Genomic DNA, 25987 nt, shown 5'->3' with positions numbered 1-25987 from the left:
TGACAACGGACGTGTCAAAATATCAATGTATATAAGATTCACATGATCAATTTATTTTCACTAAAGTAAGGTTAAAATCTTTAAATCAAGTAAGAAATCAACAAAGGAATGACTTTATTTTAGAAATTATTTGGGTAAAGAAAATGACATTTCAATTAAAATAAAGCATCTGATGACTACTAATTTGGATGTAAAATTTATTAAATTAAAATAAAATAGCAATTTATTTTATTCGAAACAACTAAATTCTCAAAAACCAGTAAAAACCATAAACACAAATCTGCAGAGTCTTGTACAAAGAGCCAAAACCAACACGATACAACAAGGAATACAAAACACAAAATAAAATCATATAACACATCACGGAAGAACACAAGAATTTACATATCACAAAAAAATAAAATAACCAAAGGCAAGTGCACCTATAGAAAAACATCAACAAAAGGGCACTCCCAAGGTACCGCCTCGTAGTCTCAAAAGTAAATATGCAAGACGGGGGGATCTCCCAGAATGTCGTTCTGTAGTCCCAAAGTAAATATGCAGGGCAGGGGATCTCCCGAAATACCGTTCCATAGTCCCAAAGTAAATTTGCAGGGCAGGGGATCTCCCGAAATACCGTTCCGTAGTCTCAAAGTAAATATGATTTTAACAACTACACATCAAGTGCTCACATATCACATATCACATATCACATATCACATATCACAAATGGCTCATCTAGTGCTCAAATTTTACAACATATCACAAATTGCACATCGAGTGATCAAATATTTTAACTTGCCACAGAAATCAACAATATATTATTTTTCCACAATAAGGAGCCCATGGCTCGACCATAATGTGCACAAAATTTTAACAAAAATATCTGGTAGTGAACAACTCAATAAAATAATATTTCACATAAATTCAAGGTGGCAATCACACCAAATCATCATAAAAAAATAATTTCAACAAACAAGGATCTAGGCATGACAAATAGATGATTTAATAAGTTACAACAATTTTCCAACTTAATACTTAAGGGTGTCTACGAATTTCAACCGATATAATTTGCACATATAAACCAAGTACGTACTCGTCACCTCGCATACATGGTTTTCAATTACACAATTTCCACATAAGACTCAATGCCTAAGGGGTAATTCCTCCACTCGAGGTTAGGCAAGATACTTACCTTTTTAAAGTTATGCCAATATTCCATAATCACCTTCTTGCTTGAATTGACCTCCAAACACCTCGAATCTAGCCACAAATAATTCAATTCAGTCAATAAAATTTATTGGAATTAATTTCATAAGAAAATACTAATTTTCTAACAAAAAATCCGAAATTAGCTAAACAATCGTCCGTGGGGCCCACATCTCGGAACCAAACAAAAGTTACAAAATCCGAAAGCCCATTCAACCACGAGTCTAACCATACCAATTTTACCAAAATCCGACCTCAACTCGACCTCCAAATCTTCAAATCTTATTTTCAAATCCCTAAGTTCAAACCCCCGATTTACACCTCAAAAACATGTAATCTAATGGGACCCCGTCCGAACATACCAACAAGTTTCATAACATAACACGGACCTACTCAAGACCTCAAATCATATCAAACAACATTAAAACGACGAATCGCACCTCAAATCAAAATCTATGAACGTTGAATTTTTAAATTCTATATCTTGTGCCGAAACATATCAAATCAATCCGGAATGAGTTTAAATTTTACACACAAGTCATAAATGACATAACGAAACTATTCAAATTTCCAGAATAATATTTCGACCCCGATATCAAAAAGTCAACCCCCGGTCAAACTTCCCAAAATTTAATTTTTGCCATTTCAAGCTTGCTTCCACTACGAACCTCCCAATAATTTTCCGGACACGCTCCTAAGTCCAAAATCACCATACGAAACTATTGACATTATCAAAATTCCATTCCGGAGTCATTTACTTAAAAATCAACTCTCTAGTCAACTCTTTCCATTTAAACTTCTAAATAAGGATTGTTCTTTTAATTAAATTCCGAATCTTCAGTAAATCAAACTCGACCATACCCGCGGGTCATAATACATATTGCGAAACTGCTCGAGACCTTAAGTCATTGAACGGGGCATAAATTCTTAAACCGACAAGTCGAGTCGTTACATTCTCCACCTCTTAAACAAACGTTCGGCCTCGAACATGCTAAGAATCTTTCTGAGGACTTTAAATTACTGAGTATATTCTTGCACACATACTTGTGGGTGATTCTACATTTTTACAATTTAACACGGGTCCGACAACACCATCTCAATTGAGATTATTTCTTTTATCTATTCTTATAAGCTTTAGAGCAAAAATTCCTAACTCTCCAATCATTTCCAAAATGCCTGATTTTCACTTCGACGCATGGTATTAGTCTCAACTGGCTATAGAAACTCGTGCCTATGCACACATCAACTTTCTCGATAGTGTTGAAGTACTTCAAAAAATATAAAATTTTGGGGTATTTCATTCTTCCCCGCTTAGGATCATTCTCCCTCAAACATACAACATAACTTATCTCTTCTTTCGCACATCTCAATCCCCCAAATTTTACTAACTCTCAAATTTTTTAGAAAATTTCGGCAGAGTCTCCCCTGTAATTGGGTCTAACCACCTACCAGAGTAACACCAAAATAACTCCTACAACACATTCGCAACCCAACAAAACACCACAAGGTATATATCAAAAACATTAATCTCAGCATTGCATTATCATAATGATATCAAGACATGAAGCACATCATATGTATGCTCATCACCACATCTCTGGTCTTAAAAGCTGTACATAATTAATTCTTGCATCATCAATTAATCTCATATTAACCACCACCTCGTTTCGAATTTTTACAACACTGATAACAGAATGCGAGGCATGAAGACCTCATGATTATTTACTCGGATTAATGAGTCACATTTAACGCCACCTAGGCACTCACCTCATAGGCTAAAACTCAATATTTATAGTACGAAAATGGCTGAATATGAACAGAAAATATACAAGAATTATCAAATAAGCCTAACAGGCATGACTCCCTATTAATATTATTGTACAAATTAAATTTTACAAAGGAAGAATTTTAAACTCATAAATATTTCACCACAAGGACCTCGTCCTTAACTCCGAATCACAAGTATTTTGCACATTGTGCCAACTGAAATTTCAATTTCCTTTCTTTCTTCCTTTTAATAAATTTTCATAAATATTTTTCATAACACATAATGAACTCTCATACCGATAGGGTATATAATTCATAAAATTGGAATCAGTTATTCCGAAATATATCAAACCCACTGTAATGAATAATAAAAGTTACTTTTGGACTTATAGTCCTTAATGGTGCCCAAAATTAAAAATGATAGACACAGGCTCACATCTTCAAATCTCCCAAGAGGGATAAACATATAAGTGGGTCACGAAATTACGAAACTCACCCATAAGCAGAGCATACTAGGAGGACTCACCTCAATATTCAAAGCCGAATCAAATTAAGGGAAAAATATCCTTTTATAATAAAAATCAGGATTGTACCTGTAACGTCACCATCCGGTGTATTGGCCTCAGTCAAATCATAGCGATTATATCAATGGGTCGGGTCTCCACCTCTTAGGTGCCCACTACCCGTCTGTCCTCCACCTCTAGCTGATTGTGCACATGAATTATTAACTGGAATAAAGCTTGTAGCCTAACTATTCTGATGAAATCCATCTCTTCCAAGTCTGGGACATTCCTCCTGAAGTGTCTAGTATAATCACACTGATAACAAACCCTCTGCGGGTTCGGCTGCTCATACTGAGTCTCTGCCGGATAACTGTAATAACCATTATAGGAACCCCGTACCGGTGGTACATTAAAATAACTTACTGTAGCACCCCGAGTATTTTGAAATTGTTTCTGTGACCTCGCTGGTACTGAAATGTAGAATTATTAAGGAAGCGGGAATACCGCAAGTCCCAGCATCATCCCATACCAATCTCATCTCTTAATCATATACAAATTGCGGAGAACCTTTCAATACCACATAAATACATCTCAGGCCAAAACAGATATAACACATGACCCCCACAATCTGATCGTTCACAGTGGATTCCCCTCACTTGGCATGAAGCCATAGGGCATATTCTGATGATCCACAATACTAACCTTCATCGCTCGTACGACTCCGGTCATAAGACATCTCAAACTATTTATTTGGCACATGTCATCCTCGTGACAGTTAAACTCGCTTCGTATTGTGCCTTGGTTGCGTACGTACCCTTCGCTAAATAGAAATTCCATACGAACTACATAGTCTTTAATACCACCAACTACTTCAGATCTATATCCATCTCGTAACCTTACCACAATTGTGATGATTAGGAAATTAATTAAACCTTCTTAATATCATACTTATCAACCAGATGTCAGAACATGTTGTACCTCAATGTGTACAACTGAATGATCTCTCAATACTTCCGCATCCTCGATCTAGATGACACGTTGTAATAATGGTTGAGCAACCCTGGCCCCCTTATAACCCCTCTATAGTATCATGAACTGTTGGCGCATAGTTGATACCGAGTGCGCAATTTCATACACGAGTGGATGCAAAAGAATATAAAATATATGCATCAAGCTGAATAAATGCCGCACGATAAGGAATGAAAGAAGGCAAATTTATAGCCTCTCGAAGATAAGTACAGACGTCTCCGTACCGATCCGCAAGACTCTACTAGACTCGTTCGTGACTCGTAGAACCTATGAACCAGTGCTCTAATACCAACTTGTCACGACCCAAAATTTCACCACAGGCGTCTTGATGGCACCTAGTCTCTAAGACTAGGTTAGCCGATTTCAATTACATTTTTGAAGCCATTTTAAAAAAAATAAGTAATCAAAACTAACAGCGAAACAAATATAAATATATAAACTCCCAAGACTCGTAGTATTAAGTCACGAACTCTAGCTGAATAAATAGAATGATCACGAGGACCAAATATACAATACTGTTTGATTAAAAATTAACAGTACAATGAAATAAACAGGCTGCAAGGGACTGCGACGACCAAACAGCTCTACCTTGAATCCTTGCGATCACACTCTAACTCTGTCTGGGTCCGATACCTTCAATACCTGGCTCTGCACAAAAATGTGTAGAAGTATAGTATGAGTACACTACGGTCGGTACCCAGTAAGTATCAAGACTAACCTCAATGGAGTAGAGACGAGGTACAGTCAAGACACTCACTAGTCTAATAGCATGTGCAATATCATATACAAAATAATTCTGGAAAATAACTCGCAATGATAACACAAAATTAACCAGTGATATAACAACAATACAATAAGAATATCATAATTATTTCTCAGACGAATAAAGAACACAAGTACAACCAATTAATCAAGTCCTTCAAATATAAATTCTTTCATCTATATGTTTTTCAAATAATAATTTTCAGGATATAATACTTTCCAATAAATATATTTTCAAGTAAAAGTCACCATGTGACACCTCATTTCACAATCATAAAAATTACGGGTCTCAGCCCACTTTCATATATTTTCACGGCACCTCGTGCCCATATTTCTATCACCATCACACGGACAACTCACGTGTCAAAATATCAATGTATATAAGATCCACACGATTAATTTATTTTCACTAAAGTAAGGTTAAAATCTTTAAATCAAGTAAGAAATCAACAAAGGAATGAATTTATTTTAGAAATGTTTTGGGTAAAAAAAATGACATTTCAATTAAAATGAAGCATCCGATGACTACTAATTTGTATGTAAAATTTATTAAATTAAAACAAAATAGCAATTTATTTTATTCGAAACAACTCAATTCTCAAAAACCAGTAAAAATCATAAACACAAATCTTTAGAGTCTTGTACAAAGAGCCAAAACCGACACGATACCACAAGGAATACAAAACACATAATAAAAGTAAATAATACATCACGGAAGAACACAAGAATTTACATATCACGAAAAAATAAAATAACCAAAGGCAAGTGCACCCATAGAAAAATATCAACAAAAGGGCACTCCCGAGGTACCGCTCCGTAGTTCTAAAAGTAAATATGCAAGACAGGGGGGGCATCTCCCGGAATACCGTTCCGTAGTCCCAAAGTAAATATGCAGGGCAAGGGGATCTCCCGAAATACCGTTCCGTAGTCCCAAAGTAAATATGCAGGGTAGAGGGATCTCCCGGAATACCGTTCCGTAGTCCCAAAGTAAATATGCAGGGCAGGGGAATCTCCCGAAATACCGTTCCGTAGTCCCAAAGTAAATATGCAGGGCAGAGGGATCTCCCAGAATACCGTTTAGTAGTCCCAAAGTAAATATGCAGGGCAGGTGGATCTCCCGGAATACCGTTCCGTAGTCCCAAAGTAAATATGATTTCAACAACTACACATCAAGTGCTCACATATCATAAATGGCTCATCAAGTGCTCAAATTTTACAACATATCACAAATTACACATCGAGTGCTCAAATATTTCAAATTGCCACATAAATCAATAATACATCATTTTTTCACAATAAGGAGCCCATGGCTCGACCATAATGTACACAAAATCTTAACAAAAATATTCAGGAGTGAACAACTCAATAAAATAATATTTCACATAAATTCAAGGTAGCAATCACACCAAATCATCATTGAAAAATAATTTTAACAAACAAGGATCTAGGCATGACAAATAGAGTATTTAATAAGTTACAATAATTTTTCAACTTAATACTTAAGGGCGTCTACGAGTTTCAACCGATATAATTTGCACATATAAATCAAGTATGTACTCGTCACCTCGCGTACATGGTTTTCAATTATACAATTTTCACATAAGACTCAATGCCTAAGGGGTAATTTTCCCACTTAAGGTTAGGCAAGATACTTACCTTTTTGAAGTTATGCCAATATTCCATAATCGACTTCTTGCTTGAATTGACCTCCAAACACCTCGAATTTAGCCACAAATAATTTGATTCAGTCAATAAAATTTATTGAAATTATTTCCATAAGAAAATACTAATTTTCCAACAAAAAATCCGAAATTAGCTAAAAAATCGTCCGTGGGGCCCACATCTTGGAACCCGACAAATATTATAAAATCCGAAAGCCCATTCAACCATGAGTCTAACCATACCAATTTTACCAAAATCCGACCTCAACTCGACCTCCAAATCTTCAAATCCTATTTTCAAATCCCTAAGTTCAAATCCCCGATTTACATCTCAAAAATATGTAATCTAGTCGGATTAGTCGATGATAATTCAATATTATGCAGTAGAAATGATCACAAGTGACTTAGCTCAAGTTTCCCTTGAATTATATCTCAAAATCGCCCCCAAAACCGTGCTTGAAGGCCCAAAAATGGCAAAAACTCAGAACCCTTCTGTTTATAACATTCTGTCCAGGATTTTCGCACCCGCGGTGATTTCTTTGCACCCGCGCTCTTCGCACCCGCGGTGGTTTCTTCGCACCTGCAGTCTTCTCACCCGCGGTGATTTCTTCGCGCCTTTGGTCTTCACACCCACAATGATTTCTTCGCGCCTGCGGTCTTCGCACTGACGATGATTATTTTCGCGTCTGCGGTCTTCGCACCCGCGATGATTTTTTTCGCATCGCGCGGTGCCTGGACAGCCCATGCATTTTCGCTTCTACGAATCATTCCTTGCATCCGCGAGCTCGCACCTGCGGCCCTTTTTCGCACAGGTGCGATCACACCAGCCGCCCAACTGATTCATCTCCTCCTCCAAATCCAAATTTGATTCGTTAAGCATCCGAAACTCACCCAAGGCCCTCGGAACCCCGTCCGAACATACCAACAAGTTTCATAACATAACACAGACCTACTCGAGACCTCAAATCATATCAAACAACATCAAAACGACGAATCACACCTCAAATCAAAATCTATGAACTTTGAACTTTCAAATTCTATATCTTATGCCGAAACATATCAAATCATTCCGGAATGACTTCAAATTTTACACACAAGTCATAAATGACATAATGAAGCTATTCAAATTTCTAGAATAAGATTTCGACCCCGATATAAAAAGTCAACCCACGGTCAAACTTCTCAAAATTCAATTTTCGCCATTTGAAGCTTGCTTCCACTACGGACCTCCAAATAATTTTTCGGACATGCTCCTAAATTCAAAATCACCATACGAATCTATTGACATCATCAAAATTCCATTCCGGAGCCGTTTACTCTCCAGTCAACTCTTTCCATTTAAGCTTCTAAATAAGGATCGTTCTTTTAATTAAATTCCGAATCTTCAGTAAATCAAACTCGACCACACCCGCGGGTCATAATACATATTGCGAAACTGCTCGAGACCTTAAGTCACTGAACGGGGCATAAATTCTTAAAATGACAAGTCGGGTCGTTATATATATATATATATATATATATATATGAATTTCTTTTTCTCTATATATATATACCTTCCCAGAACAAGACTTCAATACCAATTTTTTTATTCTGTCGACGTTAGTATTTTGGAACGATTCTTTGATGCTAATTGGAAAGTTTGTACGTCATTTATATAAATCTGATCTTCTAATGTACGATCAATAATACTTCATTTCTTTGTTTCATTAGTAGTCTTAAGATGAATTTTCCGTAGGTTCAAGGAGTATTAAATTGAATTTTATAATTTTATTTTAATACTTTTTAAAATATTTCATATATAGATAAATCTTAAAATACTGCAGAGGTATAAATTATACAGAAAGTATATGTTCTAACTTCTAATTAAACCAAAGTTTTGGACTAATGCATAAATTAACTCAAATATATATAGTTTATAAAAAAGATTCACTAATGTCTTTTATAAAATCCACTAGCTTCATATAAAAGGGAAGATAATTTTGTTATATTTGTGAATAAACTATCAATATTAAAATAATTATTATGGGATATATAAATAGTTATAAATTTATACACTCTCTTCCATATTTGTCCAAGTCACAATCTTTGTTTTCCCTTCTCTCATAAATTCATGCTTGCTCATTTATTTTTTTCTTACTTTCCTTCTCCAAGAGTTTAAAAGTACAAAAGTTTTAGTGGTAAAAATTTAATCATTAGAAGACAAGAATTTAAAAAATATTGTCTTAACCTTGAATGTCGTTAAAATATAATAGTCACTATGATATTGATGTTTTATACTTATTTTCTGACTTAAAAGTATAAGAAAAATAGTACAAGTAGAAAATAATGATGTAATCGACATATTCAATCAAAAAAGAATTGATTTTTTTTCAAATGCTTATATTTCTTATAAAATAATATTAAAAGTTCTTGTAACCGTTGCCTCAACAGAAATAAGTTTTTTAAAAGTAAAATTGACAAAATCTTACCTAAGATCAACAATTCTCAAGAAATATTAAAAGTTAGCTATATTATCATTCGGAAAAAAATTAGTAGAAGAAATCGATAATAAAAGAATTATGAACAACTTTGAATCTCAAAAGGTTAGAACATTAATTTTTTTGGGGAAAAGGGGGTTTTTATTTAATAAATTTTACGCCTCCAAATAAATTTTGGCTTTAGGTCACTATAGTGCTTGCCGCTCCTGTCTCATGTGCCCAACTCCATTTTACCCTTTTCTACTGTCACGACCCAAAATTCAACTAGTCGTGATGACACCTAATCCCAACCCGCTAGGTAAGCCAATTAACAACAATCTGATTCAATGAGATTTACTGATAAATGTAATGATAATATAACTGAACATCTATACAAATAATTTCCAAGGACTGATAGTACAAATCATGAGCTTCTAAGATTTAGAATTTACAAAGCTGGTATGAAATAAATACATCATCTTTTTGAAATATACATGAATAGATTAATAATTCTAAAGCTACCAAGAACAAGAGGCATCTCTGACCGGAATGCAGGTACATCTTTTATGCCACCTCCCGCCATACACAACAACATCATCATCCAAAATCTGTACGCAAGGTGTAAAAGTGTAGTATGACTAACACTGATCCCATGTACTCAATAAGTAACAAACCTAACCTTAGGTTGAAAGTAGTGACGAGTTTGGACAAAGGTCAGTGTCCAACACCAACACCCAGGAACAACTCAAAATAATATAACTAAAGTACTACAAGTAATAACTCAAAGATATAATGCTCAGCTCGTTCACAATTTCGGAAAATAGACATGATTTTCAAGTATAACAGTAAAGCCCAAATCTTTCACCGATATCACCAAAATATGAGTAAATCTAAAAACTGTGATTTTTCCCAAAAACTTTCAACAACACGCAAAATGTTTCATTATCAGATGGCATGAGGAAGGTACATCTCTATGCCTACATGTCAAATGTGAAGTCATGAATGTCACAATACTGTACCGTATGAGGAAATGCATCTCAATGCCTACATGCCATGGATGCATGTCAACTGTATGCAATACAGTGATAAAATCATATGGATACTCTCGGAGTATCAATTCTCCCAGTCTTCCCAGTCACTCAGTCCTCCCAGTCACTCAGTCCTCACAGTCACTCAGTCCTCACAGTTACTCAGTCCTCCCAATCACTCGGCACTCGCGCCCGGCACTAGCACTCGCACTTGACACTCATGCTCAGTAGGTACCTGTGCTTACTGCTGGTAAGTCAGACTCCGGAGGGGCGGATCCTTCCCAAGCACTAATATAAGTCAATCATGGCATGAATCAATAAAGCCTGTTGCGGCGTGCAGCCCGATCTCATAAACATCCTCACAATCAGGCCATCAGCCTCACTTAGTCATCAATCTCTCCAGTCTCTCGGCCTTACAAATCTAATGCCAATCGGCCCAAACAATGATAATATGTTGTGAGACAAATGATATCAGAGACTGAGATATGATATGCAATGAATGAGTATGTAAATGCAATTTAAGGAAATAACTCAACAGTAGAAATGACCTCAGTGGGTCCCAAAGGGATACGCATATATCCTAAAACATGATTTCTAACATGGATCACAACTCAATTACTCTAGCACACATAATTTTTATTGATAGAAACAAGATTAGGTCACTACACAGTACCACAGACTCAATCGATCATAATTCACACGGTGCACGTCCACACGCCCTTCACCTAAAATGTGCAAAACTGCTGAAAATAGAGTACTTATAATCACTGGACAAAAATACCCTACGTGATCGTGGGACATTTTTCGCGATCGCGAAGAACAAACTCAACAGCCTCCAAAAATACCCTATGTGTTCGCAAACATCACATGCGAATAAGATGACCACATGTACCTGCACTACGCGATCGCGACAAGATCAATGCGAACGCGAAGAAGAAAATCTCTAGCCCCTAGCTTCTCAACTCAACTCTACGCGAGCGTGGGCTGACCAATGCGAACGCGATGCTCAAGCCTCCAAAGGTACGCGAACGCGGTAGAACAGTCGCGAACACGAAGAAGGAAAAAGGCCAGCTCCCATAATACACTATGCGATTGTGATCCAATCTTCACGATCGCAAATAAGTCCTGAAACACCAGAAATTAGCAGTGCCAAAGAACATAAAAATAATAAGAAACTCGTCCGAAACTCGTCCGAAACTCACCCGATCTCCTCGGGACCCCGTCCAAATATTCCAACAAGTCCCATAACATAACATGGACCTACTCAAGGCCTCAAATCACGCATAATAATATAGAAATAACGAATCGCACCTCAAATCAAACATAATGAACTTTGAATCTTTCAACTTCCAAAAATCGTACCGAAACATATCAAATCAACTCGGAATGAACTCATATTTATCACACAAGTCCCAAATGACATAACGAAGCTATTCCAATTTCCGGAACCACAATCCGAACCCGATATAATCAAAGTCAACTCTCGGTGAAACTTATGAATATTCTAAACCTTTAAATTTCTAACTTTCGCCAATTAGCGTCGAAACCTTCTAGAAACATCCAAATGCAAATCCGAGCATACGCACGAGTCCAAAATTACCATCCGGACCTAACGGAATCATCAAAACTCCGAACCGAGGTCAAGTACTAAAAAGTCAAACTTGGTCAACTCTTCCAACTTAAAGCTTCAAACATGAAATTCATTCTTCCAAACTAATTCCGAAACACATGAAAACCAAAACCGACGATACACACAAGTCATAATACATCATATGGAGCTACTCATGCCCTCAAACCACCGAGCGAAGTGAAAATGCTCAAAGTAACTGGTCGGGTCGTTACATCTTCCCCCACTTAATTATACGTTCGTCCTCGAACGTGCCAAGAGTCGTTCCCAAGCCATCAAATCACCGTGTAACCTTACCATGCACATATCCGGGGGTGATCCCACATCACCTTATTCTATATAGGCCTGAAATCACAACATAACTAAAGATCATTACTTCAACCTTGGTCCGTAAACCTCAGAATCCAATTTTCAACATTCAGAATTTTCTATAAGACCCGAGTCTCGTATCTACACACTGTATAAGTCTGAACAAGCTATATCAAGCCATAACCATAGCCCAAGATGCAATCACAAGGTATACTATATATCTCAGATGCTCACAACAATAACTTCTGACCACAGTAGTTGCTAAATATAAACCCAATACCGTTAATAAACCTCATATGAAGTAAAACCTCGTTCAAAACCTTTGTACACTATCGATGATGAAAGAAACATACTGAAACTCATAATCACTCATCATATCAACAAGTCATGGAGCCCTCTCTCATCCGATAACAACTAAAGCCAAATCCTAAGTCACCTTCCGATATTATTCCTTCATACCTACCGTAATCAAATCCAATAGTATCCATGCTAGGTCCAACGACCCCATCTCATTAAATACAACCATTCTACTGACATGCCACACCAATACAACCTTAAGCCACAAACCGTGCAATCCGTGTACCAATACGCAACAATTCAATTGAACCCAAAACTAGAAAATGACTCAAATGAGAGAACCGTCCCGCAAGCTCAACAAGCACCACCACAACCACAATGCTACGAACCCATCATAAATAGTAGAACCAAGACACACAAATCTAACACTAAGGATCATATCCCAACATAGCCTCGCTGTAATGCGTAACCCATCCAAAAACTGACCCAGATGAAATACCTCAAGTCACCATGCTCAAAATCAACAACTACGCGCAATTCGACATCAAAAACACGAAGTGAATGACCATAACCATGGAGAAGCAAATAGCACAATATACCACATCCCAGAGAGAACATAACCAAGGTGGAATTAACCATTCAACACCCCAATGACTATCTCGCTAAAATCCTGTTAGAAGGCCCAAACAGAACCGCATAGGTGCGCTTGTAACCAACAAATCACCACCCCTCGTAGCATAAAAGAGTAACACATAGAATATATCAGAACATGAACAAACTCAACTCTAACCGAATGACACTCCTTTCAGCAATAATGGTGCTGAGTCAATAATTCGGACCGGGTGTAGAATACACATTCTCATTGGGCCTACCAATTGACCCCCAAGTCAGCTTTAGTCATCCCCAGATAGATAAATAACCCTCCAAAAGTCCACAATGACCTAACTATAGCACGTTCCATCATCCAGCTAACTTTGGCCACATCTTCACAGTCCGTAACCACGAAATAATCTACTTATGAGAACTCCCAGTCTCCAAATTCATAGAACATACGAATAACCATAGCTGGTACCAACTCCACCACTCGAATGACTAACACATATCTCATACATAATCATCTTCATGAGAAATAATTCTATAATTCTTCCGTACCACATAATTTTTTTTAACACCAGCAGTCTATCAACCAGGCGAGTACCGCAATACCAATAAAGCATTTGTAAGTCAAAACACAGTGCGCCTTCTGAAATGCGCACCCTTCTCAGGCCATACCAAGTAGTTATAGCATTCACTAAAGATCTGAAACTGTCCATATTGTTCAAAATTCATGACCTTTCCTCCAAAATTGAACCGTCACTTTGTACATGCAAATCTCAATCCCACAGGATGCACTCTATCATGCAGTCATATAAAAAGTACGAGAATCTCATAATCAACTCTGAGTTACCATTAGGATATATAATCGATCAGTTAGAAACCTTCAATTTGATCCCATCCAAAAGAAAATCACAATACGCAACATGCTTCTCACGTCGGTAGGAAATATCCATCTCAAACCGTGATAGAACCATAGAGAACTCTTCGAAACCCACTACACATAACCAAGACATCAGAACTGAATCTCTTTAACTCAACCAAGCCACGCAGGTCGCCAAACCCAAGAGTATTGCCACCAAAACACATGTAGAGCCTCACCACATCATAAGTACCCAAAGAACCGATCATATCCATTACCGTGCTGATCCAACCTACTACCAAGCTGTCCTATTTCTCCGAGTTCCTTCCGAATTACCCTCAAGTTAACACTTGTCCTTTCCAGAACACCACGATCCTTACCCAAAGCTCACCACAAGAAATCCTAGCATAAAACCGCACTACCCTAAGGCCCATAAGTCATTGTATTCCCTCTTAAGCACCCATAAAATACCACAATAGAGACACCCACTATGAAGAGACATTCTATGAATCTAAAGCCATTTCCTTCACCCTACTTATATTGAAATGGGGAATCCATAATGATATAGACATACCATGACTCTCGACACCATCCAATGCAATTCTCATATTCTAGCCATATACCAATCCAAAATTCCCAATTGCTACATATAAATCTTGAATCCATTAGAACCTTCTCGAGAGTCATCCACTCTGCTCAAATCTCAATTACACCGCCCCAAACGGGCCGAACGACCTTTGCCCCATTCGCTCAATAACACCCAAAGAAGTAATCTACACCTCTAAGCAACCGAGTGAATCCCTTTTCTTAGTACATCACATATACCAAGAACAATAAACCCGAATCATTCCAAGATTACTATATATCCATAATGTGTAGTTCACCATGCATCCAAAAATTTTCTTGGTTAAGTCATCCTCAAAACTAGCATCTGCAAGTCATAACTGATCCACAAGTATGACTCAAACCGAAACCAATATAACACGTAACCATGTAACCAAATCGTCAATAGCAGACTCCTTCACTTGGCTCAAAGCCATAGATCAAAACACTCAATAACTCACAATGTCCATACTTTATTACTGCCATAATCCCGTAGTGAGATTCAACTATATCCTTCATAAGCTCCTGCAACATAACCCATAAAATACCTCAAATTACCGCTAATCCCGCATTCAACCTCGTGATAGTCAGGTCAACTTTCTCAACCGATCCAAACTCAAATCGCAACACCTATAACCCACTGGTAGAAAAGAAAGCCTCTTCCAACATCATAAGGATCACACCTCCGTAGACCACTCCGCAGGAGATAACACATCTTCTTAGCCTCAAATTGCCATCCTTCCTTACCCTTTCACAGCCACAATTACTACGCAATCACTTAATCTTCCTGAGTCTGAACTTATCAACAAGACATAAGAATCTAATTCGTTCCATAATTAAATAGCATGAGAGATCCTCCAACACACTCATAACTCGAGACTATACGTCACATCAAGACAAAAATCAAGCACTTAATAGCATGAGAGATCCTTACCCTTTCACAGCCACAATTACTACGCAATCACTTAATCTTCCTAAGTCTGAACTTATCAACAAGACATAAGAATCTAATTCGTTCCATAATTAAATAGCATGAGAGATCCTCCAACACACTCATAACTCGAGACTATATGTCACATCAAGACATAAATCAAGCACCCAATATTCCTTTTTACATTTCAAGAAAACTCTTCTCAACACATTCAAACCATCTGAACATTTCCCGCAGTCCCATCCTACTCATCATATAGCCATCCAACCACTCACCAAGACACCGGTCCTACTCATAGAGACACCACTAGACATAGAATTCCAAAAGCACATGCTCACACAACTGAAACTACCGAGCCTAAGTTGCGTTCCAAACCCGGCCTCAAGTCCTCTAGACTGGCCCATCACCAAAACATAGAAGATACATCTAGCACCTCATCCATGGAATTCCACAAGCTGTCGATGTACAATTGATACCAAGCGCTCACACGCGTATACGAGTGAGTGGAAGGAATTCAAAGAGATACGCTTCAAGATGAATCAATGCTGCGCGATAAGGAAAGAAAGATGGGAAGTTAGGTATGGACGCCATCATACCGATCATCAAGACTATACTAAACACTTGCTCATGACTCGTAGAACCTATGAACCTAGAGCTTTGATACCAACTTGTCACGACCCAAAATCCAATTAGCCGTGATGGCACCCAACCCCGACCTACTAGGTAAACCAATTAACAATAATCTGATTCAATGAGATTTACTGATAAATGTAATGATAATATAACTGAACTTCTATACAAAGAATTCCTAAGGACTGGTAGTATAAATCATGAGCTTCTAAGATTTAGAGTTTACAAAGCTGGTATGAAATGAATACATCATCTATTTGAAATATACATGAACATATTAATAATTCTAAAGCTACCAAGAACAAGAGGCAACTATGACCGGAACGCATGTACATATTTTATGCCAGTTCTCGCCATACATAGAAACATCAACATCTAAAATCTGCACGCAAGGTGCAGAAGTATAGTATGAGTACAACTGACCTCAAGTAATCAATAAGTAACAAACCTAACCTTAGGTTGAAAGTAATGATGAGCTTAAACAAAGGTTAGAGTCCAACACCAACAGTCAGGAACAACTCATAACAATATAACTAAAGTAGTACATGTAATAACTCAAAGGTATAATGCTCAACTCGTTCATAGTTCCGAAAAATAGGCATGCTTTTCAAGTATAACAGTAAAATCCAAATCTTTCACCGAAATCACCAAAATATGAGTAAATATGAAAACTGTGATTTTTCCCAAAAACATTCAACAATAGGTTTCATTATCAGATGGCATGAGGAAGGTACAACCTACATGTCAATGTGTATGTGAAGTCATGAATGTCACAATCCCGTACCACATGAGGAAATGTATCTCAATGCCTTTATGCCATGCATGCATGTCAATTGTAATGCAACAAAGTGATAAAACCATATGCATACTATCGAAGTATCAATTCACTCAGTCCTCCGAGTCACTCAGTCCTCACAATCACTCAGTTCTCATAGTCACTCATTCCTCCCAATCACTCGGCACTCGCACTCCGCACTCGCGCTTAGTAGGTACCTGCGCTCACTGCTAGTAAGTTAGACTCTGGAGGGGAGGATCCTGCCCAAGCACTAATATAAGCCAATCATGGCATGAATCGATAAAGCCTGCTGCGGCGTGCAACCCGAACCCATAAATATCCTACAAGCCTACTCTACCCACACTCCTCCAAATTCTACCAGAATTTCATTTGGCCCGGTTGCTCTGCCCCTACTTATCTTTCGTATAGCCCCCATGACCTCATCAACTTTAATGCATCTACAATACCTAAAATCTCGGTGACTCTCGGAATGACCCAATTCACCTAGCACAATATCTTTGTCCCCCTCTTCATTCAGAAGTTTATGAAAGTAGGTCTTCCATCTCCGCTTAATCTATGCCTCTCCCATCAATACTCTACCGTCCTCGTCTCTGATGCACCTCACTTGGTCCAGATCCCTATCCTTCCTCTCTCTTGCCTTGGCTAGCTAGAACAACTTCTTATCCCCACATTTGTCATGCAGTTCCTCGTATAGATGACCAAACACTGCAGTCTTAGCCTCTGTGAATGCCAACTTCGCCTCCTTCCTAGCTACCTTATACCTCTCTCTGTTCGCTCTCATCTCCTCCTCGCCTGAGCTCCCTACTAACTTCAGGTACACCACCTTCTTCTCTTTCACTTTACACTTTACCTTGGACCACTTAATTCCACCACCAGTCCCATTTGTATCTGCAGAGTAACCCTTCGACGCCCCTAATACCTCTCTTGATGCCTCCCTTATACAGTTCGTCATCGTCGTCCACATAGCGCTCGTGTCCTCACTACTCCTCCAAGCTCCCATAGCTGATAACCTCCCCCCAACTCCTGAGCTTTATCCTTAGTCAAGGCTCCCCACCTGATCCTCGGTCGACCTGGAACAAACCTCTTCTTCCTTTTTATCATGATACCGACGTCCATCAATAAGAGCCTATGCTGCGTCGCGAGGGTCTTTCCCGTGATAACCTTGCAATCCTTACACAACCCTCTATCACACCTCCTGAGGAGGAGGTAGTCAATTTGAATCTTTGCCACCGTACTTTGAAACGTAATCAAATGCTCCTCCTTCTTCGTAAAACTAGAGTTCGCAATCACTAGCTCAAATGCTTTAGCGAAATCCAACAGCGAAGTTCCTCCTCCGTTTCTATCCCCAAAGCTGAATCCGCCGTGCACCTCACCATAGCCACCATCAGTTGACCCAATATGATCATTAAAATCCCCTCCTATAAATAGCCTCTCGACAGGCGAAATACTATGTACTATCTCATCCAATCCCTCCCAGAAACGCCTTTTAACCTCCTCATCCAATTCTGCTTGCGGCGCATAAGCGCTAATGATTAAAAGAAATTGATTATAATTTTTTAAAATAATTTTACATCTCAAAATGCTAAAAATATAGACTTCAATCAAAGATAAATATATATATATATATATATCTTTTCTTTTTTTTAAATTGAGCCGCCCTTGCTCCACCACTCGCCTTCACCCAACCACCGCCATCACATTCTTATTTTTTTTGTCTTTCAGTTTATTATGGCAGTTAATAAGATTGTAATATACTATAGCTCTTAAAGAATTTGATATTTCACTCCCATGTGATTGAAATTACAGATGCATACATACATATTAGATCAGTGTGGGCTAACAGCAAAGTGTAGAAAACTCAAAAAGCTGTCATATCGAAAGTTTTAAGATATTACCTCGACATATTTCAACTTTGTGAAACACAATAATTTTATGATATCATATGTCTGCCCATATTTCAACTTTCTGAAACACAATACTGGAGTTGGCAGTAAGTTTGTCGCAATTATCAAAACATCCTATTTTTTTTAGAATGTTTCAACTAAAACCAAAAAATTGGTTCTTAGTTGAACTTATTCCCAACTGTTGATTCTTGTCGATTGAGAATTGAGTAAAAGTTTATATTTACCCTAGCATAATATCCACGTGACGTAGAATTTAGCAGGCTATGCATGTATGTACTGTTTAACCCGTGGAACCAGATGATCAAATATAACGACCCGATCGGTCGCTTTGTGTATTTGAGTCCCGCTCCCCATTTGAAGCTTCCCCTATGTGCATTTGTAGTTTCATGACTTGCGGTAATGGTTGATTTCGTTTCGGGAAGGTTTTGGAATGATTTAGATCAATTGGTTCTTAGTTTGGAAGCTTAAGTTGGAAATGTTGATCAAGGTTTGACTTTTGTTAAACCGACCCCGAAACGCTGCTTTAATGGTTCCAATAGGTTTGTATGGTGATTTTAGACTTAAGCGTATACTCAGAGTTGGATTCGGAGGTTCCTAGGTTGAATTGGCTCTTTTTGCTGAAAGTTGGCAATTTGAAAGTTTAGAAATTTTTTAAGTTTGACCATAGGTTGACTTTATGACTATCGGGTTCGGATTTTGGTTTCGGGACTTGGAATCTTGGAATAGGTCCGTTTTGTCATTGATCTTTTCTGCAAATTTAGGTGTTATTCCGAGTTGGTTTGGTAGGAATCACACGCTTGGTTGTGATTTTGGCGATTCTTGAGTTTTATTGTGAATTCTATGTGTTTGGTGTCCGATTCGTGGTTCTGAATGTTATTTTGGTGTCTCGAGTGTGCGAGCGAGTTCGTATGATATTTTTAAACTTATGTAGATATTTGATGTGGAGTCCCGTGGGCTCGTATAAGTTTCAGACGCGTTTCAGAGTGGTTTGAAGGGGTTTCAGTTCTGCTGGTGTGTTGGTGCTACAGTTATCGCAATTGCGAACACCAATTCGCAATTGCGAAGGAGGCAAGGGATGTCAGGTGTCACAAATGCGAGAACTTGATCCCATTTGCAAAGATAGCACAAGGCTTGGACAGGTTGCATTTGCAATCACATGGTCGCTTTTGCGAAGAGGCTGCATTGCAAATGCAAAGCCTAGGTTGCAATTGTGACATCATCTTGGGCTGACAGGGTTCGCTTTTTTGATTCCTGTGTCAGATTTGCGACAACCACAACTGAATAAATGATTGGGATTTCGGGACTTAGTCTCATTGGTCACATTTTTCAGCCCAAGACTCGGTGGGAGGCGATTTTAGGAGGAGATTTTCATACAAAGCTATTAGCTAAGTGATTTTGACTCAATTATGATTATCTAACTTGATTAATTATGAATTTTAACATCTAGATCCTGAGATTTGAAGAGAAATTATGAGAATTTTTGACTATATTTTGAAAAATAAAAATTTGATATTTGATAGTTGAATTGGACTCGGATTTGAAAACCAAATACATATATGGACTCGTGGGGTTATGAGTAGTCTATATCTACCCTTCGTCTTGGGTTTTGACTGGGCAAGCTAGGAGTTCACTTTTGTTGACTTTTGGAGAACTGTGTAAAGATCCTAACTTTATTAATTGAAATTGGTTTCTCTTGCATTGCTATTAAGTTATTTTTGGCTAGATTTGAGCCGAGCAGAGGTGATTTTTAAAGTTAAAAGCCATTTTTAGTATTGATTTGGCTGGATTGAGGTAAGTATCTTACCTAACTTTTTGTGGGAAAAATATCCACTTAGAATTTGGTCTAATTATATTATTTGTGCTATGTGAAACAACATGTACATGAGGTGACGAGTGTGTACACGGGCGTATGAGTGGTAATTGACCGGATTAGACCTTAGGCTATTAATATGCCTTGAATTGGAATTGTTTATTATTTGAAGCACTCTTACTGTTGTTCACTCCCCGTACCCTTATATCATTATTGTGATTCTTGTACACATTGTTATTGAGCCGTGGGCTATATGTTGTTGTGGCATTGATATTGTTTCTTGGTGATATTGTGGTACATATGCACGTGTGGTGGGGGTTGATTGTTGTTTTGTGAATGAGATGCGCATGCGACATCATAAGGGTGATGTTATTGATACGCATGTGGCGAGATAAGGGGGCTTACACGCATGTTGTAAGTAAGAGAAAATACTTCATTGTGATGCACACACAACGAGATAATGTGGCTTATGCATGTGAAGCTATTTAGGGAAAAATATTTTAAATGTGAAGCTCACGCGGCGTTATAAGGGTGATTTATGATTAGGATGTGCGGTACATCAGGGTGATTCTTGTTGTAAATCTTGTGTTGGAATGGCTTGGTGATTTGAATATGTAATTGTTTTCCTTAAATGATTTTACTTTGTGTCTTATGTGTTTTGGTTAATTTGTCGTGTTAATACATGCCTATTCTCTGTTGCTACTTATTTGGTTATGCTTTCCGTTGTTGGTTTTATATTAATATTCTGCACACGTTATTGTCTAGTGAGTGTCTTAACTTGAACCTCGTCACTACTCCATCGAGGTTAGTCTTGATACTTAGTGGGTACCGATTGTGGTGTACTCATACTACGTTTCTGCATATTTATTTTGTGCAGATCCAGGTACCTTTGAGCGTGCTGGTCGTTAGTGAGCTTATTCTGAGTTGTTGTGGAGACTTCAATGTATACCTGCCGTTCCGCTCGTAGGACTCAGAGTCACCTTCTATCATTTTCCCTTAATACTGCTATTTGTATTGCAAAATAATATTCTATTCTGAGATTTCTAGTGTATTCTCAGTAGAGCTTATGACTCCGTATTACCGGGTTTTGAGATTGTGATTGTTGTATTACCATATTGGCTATGATTTGGGCATTTTCTGAGTCTTATTTAATATTAGGTTGTTATATATTGTTCAATGTTGTTGTGTGATAGGCTTACCTAGTCTTAGAGACTTGGTGCCATCACGATATTGAAGGTGGGATTTTGGGTCATGACAAGTTGGTATCAGAGTTCTATGTTCATAGGTTCTACGAGTCATAAGCATCTTTAGTAGAGTCTTGTAGATCAATACGGAGACGTTTATACTTATCTTCGAGAGGCTACAAAACTATTAGGAAATTTGACTTCTTTCATTCCTTATCGTGCGAATTTATTGATTTCATAATTTGATCCTTTATCTTTCTATTCTCTCACAGATGGTGAAGATACGAGCTTCAGTTACTAATGATGCTTCCCCCGGGGCTGGTGTTGCTAAAAGCCATGGCATAGGCGGAGGCATATGCAGAGCACGTGCTGTAGTAAGGGACCGTGCTAGGGTCGTGACTCAGGATACATTAGTAGCTCTAATTGGGGAGTAGGCACCCGAGGCGCTTGTTCCTACCCCTAGACTTCAGAAGACTGTAGTGTACTTTCTAACCATGTTCGGTACCTTGGTTCAGATGGGATTAATCTCAATTGCACTAGCTACTTCTCAGGCTGGGAGAGGATCTCAAACTCCCGTCGCTCGTAATCCAGAGCAGCGGGCTTATGTCGATAAGGATCTGGGCGTTATACCGATGCAACCTGTGATTGCGGTTCAACTTGAGGTCAAGCCAATGGCGTCAGATGAGGAGAAGAAGAGGTTAGAAAGGTTGAAGAAGTATTTTTCTCTTACTTTTAGTGGCGCAACTTCTGAGAATGCACAAGGTTTTCTATACCGGTGTCACCATGTATTCTGTACTATGGGCATAGTAGAGGTGAGCGGTGTCAACCTTACTACTTTCCATCTGACGGGGTCAGCATATAGATGGTGGCAAACTTATTGGAGAGTAGGCCAGCTGGCACAACGCCACTCACTTGGGCTCAGTTCCCTGATATATTTTTTAGGGAGTTCGTTCGATAGACCCTCAGGGATGCATTGCACACCGAGTTCGAGCAGTTGCGTCGAAGGAATATGATTGTGTCTGAGTATGCTATGAGATTTAGCGAGTTATCTCATCATGCACCTGCTTTGATTTCCACTATTAGAGGAGGGTCTGCAGATTTATTGAGGGAATCATTTATGGCATCAGATTTGGGATGACATCGGAGTTGGAAACTGATACTTCATTCCAGTAGGTTGCGGAGATCGCTAGGAGGTTGGAGCATATCCGCGACTAGGAGATAGGGGATATAGAGGCCAATAGGCCTCAAGATTATGGAGGATTTGGTTATTTCCGTTCTGCAGTTCATCTCATCATGGTAGAGTACTCATTTCGGACAGCCACCCTCCAGTGCATCTTCTGCATAGGGTGCCTACAACGGTTATTCTAGCCGTCCGGGTCAAACTCAGTACTAGCAGCCACGCCCACAGAAGAGTTATTTCGAGTATGGTGATACTAGGCATATGGTGAGGGATTGTCCCTGGCTTCGGAGGAGTGGACATCCGCAGGGTACTCAGGCTATGGTTGCTGCTCCAGTTACTACTCCACCTGTACCACCAGCTGAAGGTGGAGGACAAGCGGGTAGATGACATCATAGAGGTGGAGGCCAGAACCGTTGTTATGCTTTCCCTCGTAGGACTGATGCTGTTGCGTCATATGCTATCATCACAAGTATTGTTTCGGTCTGTCATAGAGATGCGTTAGTTTTATTTGATCCGGGTTCCACTTATGTGTCATCCTATTTTGCTTCATATATGGATATATCTTGTGATTTTTTGAGTACTCCTGTTTATGTGTCTATGCATGTAGGGGGTTTTATTGTGGTAGATCGTGTCTATTATTCGTGTTTGGTCACTATCGGGGGTTGTGAGACTAGTGTTGACCTTCTGTTACTCAATATGGTGGATTTTGACGTGATTTTGGGCATGGATTAGTAGTAACCATATCATGCGATTCTGGATTGTCATGCTAAGACTATGACATTGTCTATGCTGGGGTTGTCGAGGTTGGAGTGGAGGGGTACATTGGGTCATGTTCCTAGTAGGGTGGTGTCTTTCCTGAAGGCATAGAGGATAGTTGAGAAGGGGTGCTTGGCATACTTAGCCTTTGTGAGGGATGTTAGTGCTGATACTCCTACCGTTGAGTCAGTTTCGGTAGTGAGAGAGATTCCAGACGTGTTTCCAACAAACCTACCAGGTTTTCCACCCTATAGGAATATTGATTTTGGTATTGACTTGATGCAGGGCACTCAGCCTATATCTATTCCACCGTATCGCATGGTAACAATGGAGTTGAAGGAATTAAAGGAACAACTTCAGCAGTTTCTTGATAAGGGATTCATCAGACCGAGTATCTCACCTTGGGGTACTCCAGTTCTATTTGTGAAGAAGAAAGACGACTCTATGAGGACGTGTATTGACCACAGGTAGGTGAACAAGGTTATAGTCAAGAACAAGTACCCACTACCGCGTATTGATAATTTGTTCGATTAGCTTCAGGGTGCTAGGGTATTTTGGAAGATTGACATGAGATCGGGGCACCATTAGTTGAAGATCCGGGCTTCAGATATTCCGACGACGTCTTTCAAGACTCGTTATTGTATCTATGAGTTTTTGGTGATATCTTTTGGGCTGACCAATGCCCAGCAGCTTTCATGCACTTGATGAACAACGTGTTCCAGCCATATCTTAATTCCTTCATCATCGTGTTCATTGACAAAATTTGGTGTATTCTCGTAGTCGGGAGGATCATGAGCAACACTTGAGGATCATGCTCCAAATGTTTAGAGAGAAGAAGCTATATGCTAAATTCTCCAAAAGTGAATTTTGGCTTGACTTGGTGGCATTCTTGGGCCACGTGGTATCTAGTGAGGGGATTAAGGTGGACCCAAAAAAGATTGAGGTAGTTCAGAGTTGACTCAAGCCTTCTACCGCTACTGAGATCAGGAGTTTTCTAGGCTTGGCTGGGTATTATCGCCATTTCGTGAATGGTTTTTCATCCATTGTAGCTCCTTTGACAAGATTAACCCTGAAGGGTGATCCATTCGGGTGGTTAGACGAGTGTGAGGAGAGCTTTCAGACTCTCAAGACTACTTTGACTAAAGCTCCAGTTTTGGTTTTTCCTTCAGCATTGGTTTCTTATACAAAGTGTTTTGATGCTTCACGGATAGTCATTCGATGTGTGTTGATGCAAGAGGGTAGAGTGATTGCTTATGCCTCGCGTCAGTTGAAGCCCCATGAGAAGAACTACCCAGTGCACGATTTGGAGTTGGCAACCATTGTTCACACGCTCAAGATTTGGAGGCACTATCTCTACGACATGTCTTGTAAGGTGCTCACAGATCACAAGAGTATACAACACTTATTCAAGCCAAATGATATGAACTTGAGGCACATGAGGTGGTTAGAGTTACAAAAGGACTATGATATAACCATTGTTTATCTTCCCGGGAAGGCCAATGTGGTGGCCGATGCTTTAAGTAGGAAGGCTGAGAGCATAGGGAATCTTGCTTTTATTCCAGTTAGGTTGAGATCATTATCTTTTGATGTTTAGGCTATGGCCAACCAGTTTGTGAGGTTGGATGTTTTGAAGCGTATCCGGGTTCTTGCTTCCGTGGTTTTACAGACTTCTTTATTTGAGCGCATCAAGGCGCGTCAGTATGATGATCCCAACTTGCTTGTACTTAAGGACATGGTGTAGCTTGGTAATTCCAAGGAGGTTACTATTGGTGATTATGGGGTGTTGAGGCTTCAGGTTTGTATTTGTGTGCGCAATATTGATTGGTCATGAGAGCTGATTCTTGAAGAGGCCCATAACTCACAGTATTCCATTAATCCAGGCACCGCGAAGATGTATCATCATTTGAAGCAGCAATACTGGTGGAGAAGAATGAAGAAATATATTGGGGAGTATGTAGCTCGGTGTTTGAACTGTCAGCAGGTGAAGTACGAGCATTAGAGACCGGGCAGTTTGCTTTACAAGCTTGATATTCCGGAGTGGAAGTGGGAGCGTATCACTATGGATTTTGTAGTTGTACTTCCACGGAACTTGAGGAGATTCAATGCAGTT

The 25987-nt window shown here is 38.9% G+C and overlaps 1 protein-coding gene across 1 annotated transcript; it reads right to left on the bottom strand.

The window, feature by feature from the left end:
* Positions 1-17991: 17991 nt before the first annotated feature.
* LOC104106962 (uncharacterized) lies at positions 17992-21747 on the bottom strand. Its single transcript, XM_070189502.1, has 2 exons — positions 21707-21747; positions 17992-18568 (listed from the first exon to the last, which is right to left on the bottom strand). Exons 1-2 carry the CDS (start codon positions 21745-21747, stop codon positions 17992-17994), a joined length of 618 nt encoding a protein of 205 aa, XP_070045603.1.
* Between the last annotated feature and the right edge of the window lie 4240 nt (positions 21748-25987).

Source organism: Nicotiana tomentosiformis, chromosome 11, assembly GCF_000390325.3.
Source record: "Nicotiana tomentosiformis chromosome 11, ASM39032v3, whole genome shotgun sequence".
In the NCBI taxonomy this organism is placed as follows: Eukaryota; Viridiplantae; Streptophyta; class Magnoliopsida; order Solanales; family Solanaceae; genus Nicotiana; species Nicotiana tomentosiformis.
The sequence above is the reverse complement of the archived record's forward strand: the minus strand, read 5'-3'. Positions and strand labels throughout refer to the sequence as shown.

Bases quoted from the DNA above. Each gene is read 5' to 3' on its own strand.
- LOC104106962 (XM_070189502.1), bottom strand. From the start codon at position 21,747: ATGATAGAAGGTGACTCTGAGTCCTACGAGCGGAACGGCAG. The intron at 18,569-21,706 runs GTATACATTGAA...TTTAATCATTAG, and splicing joins TCCTACGAGCGGAACGGCAG to CGCTTATGCGCCGCAAGCAG.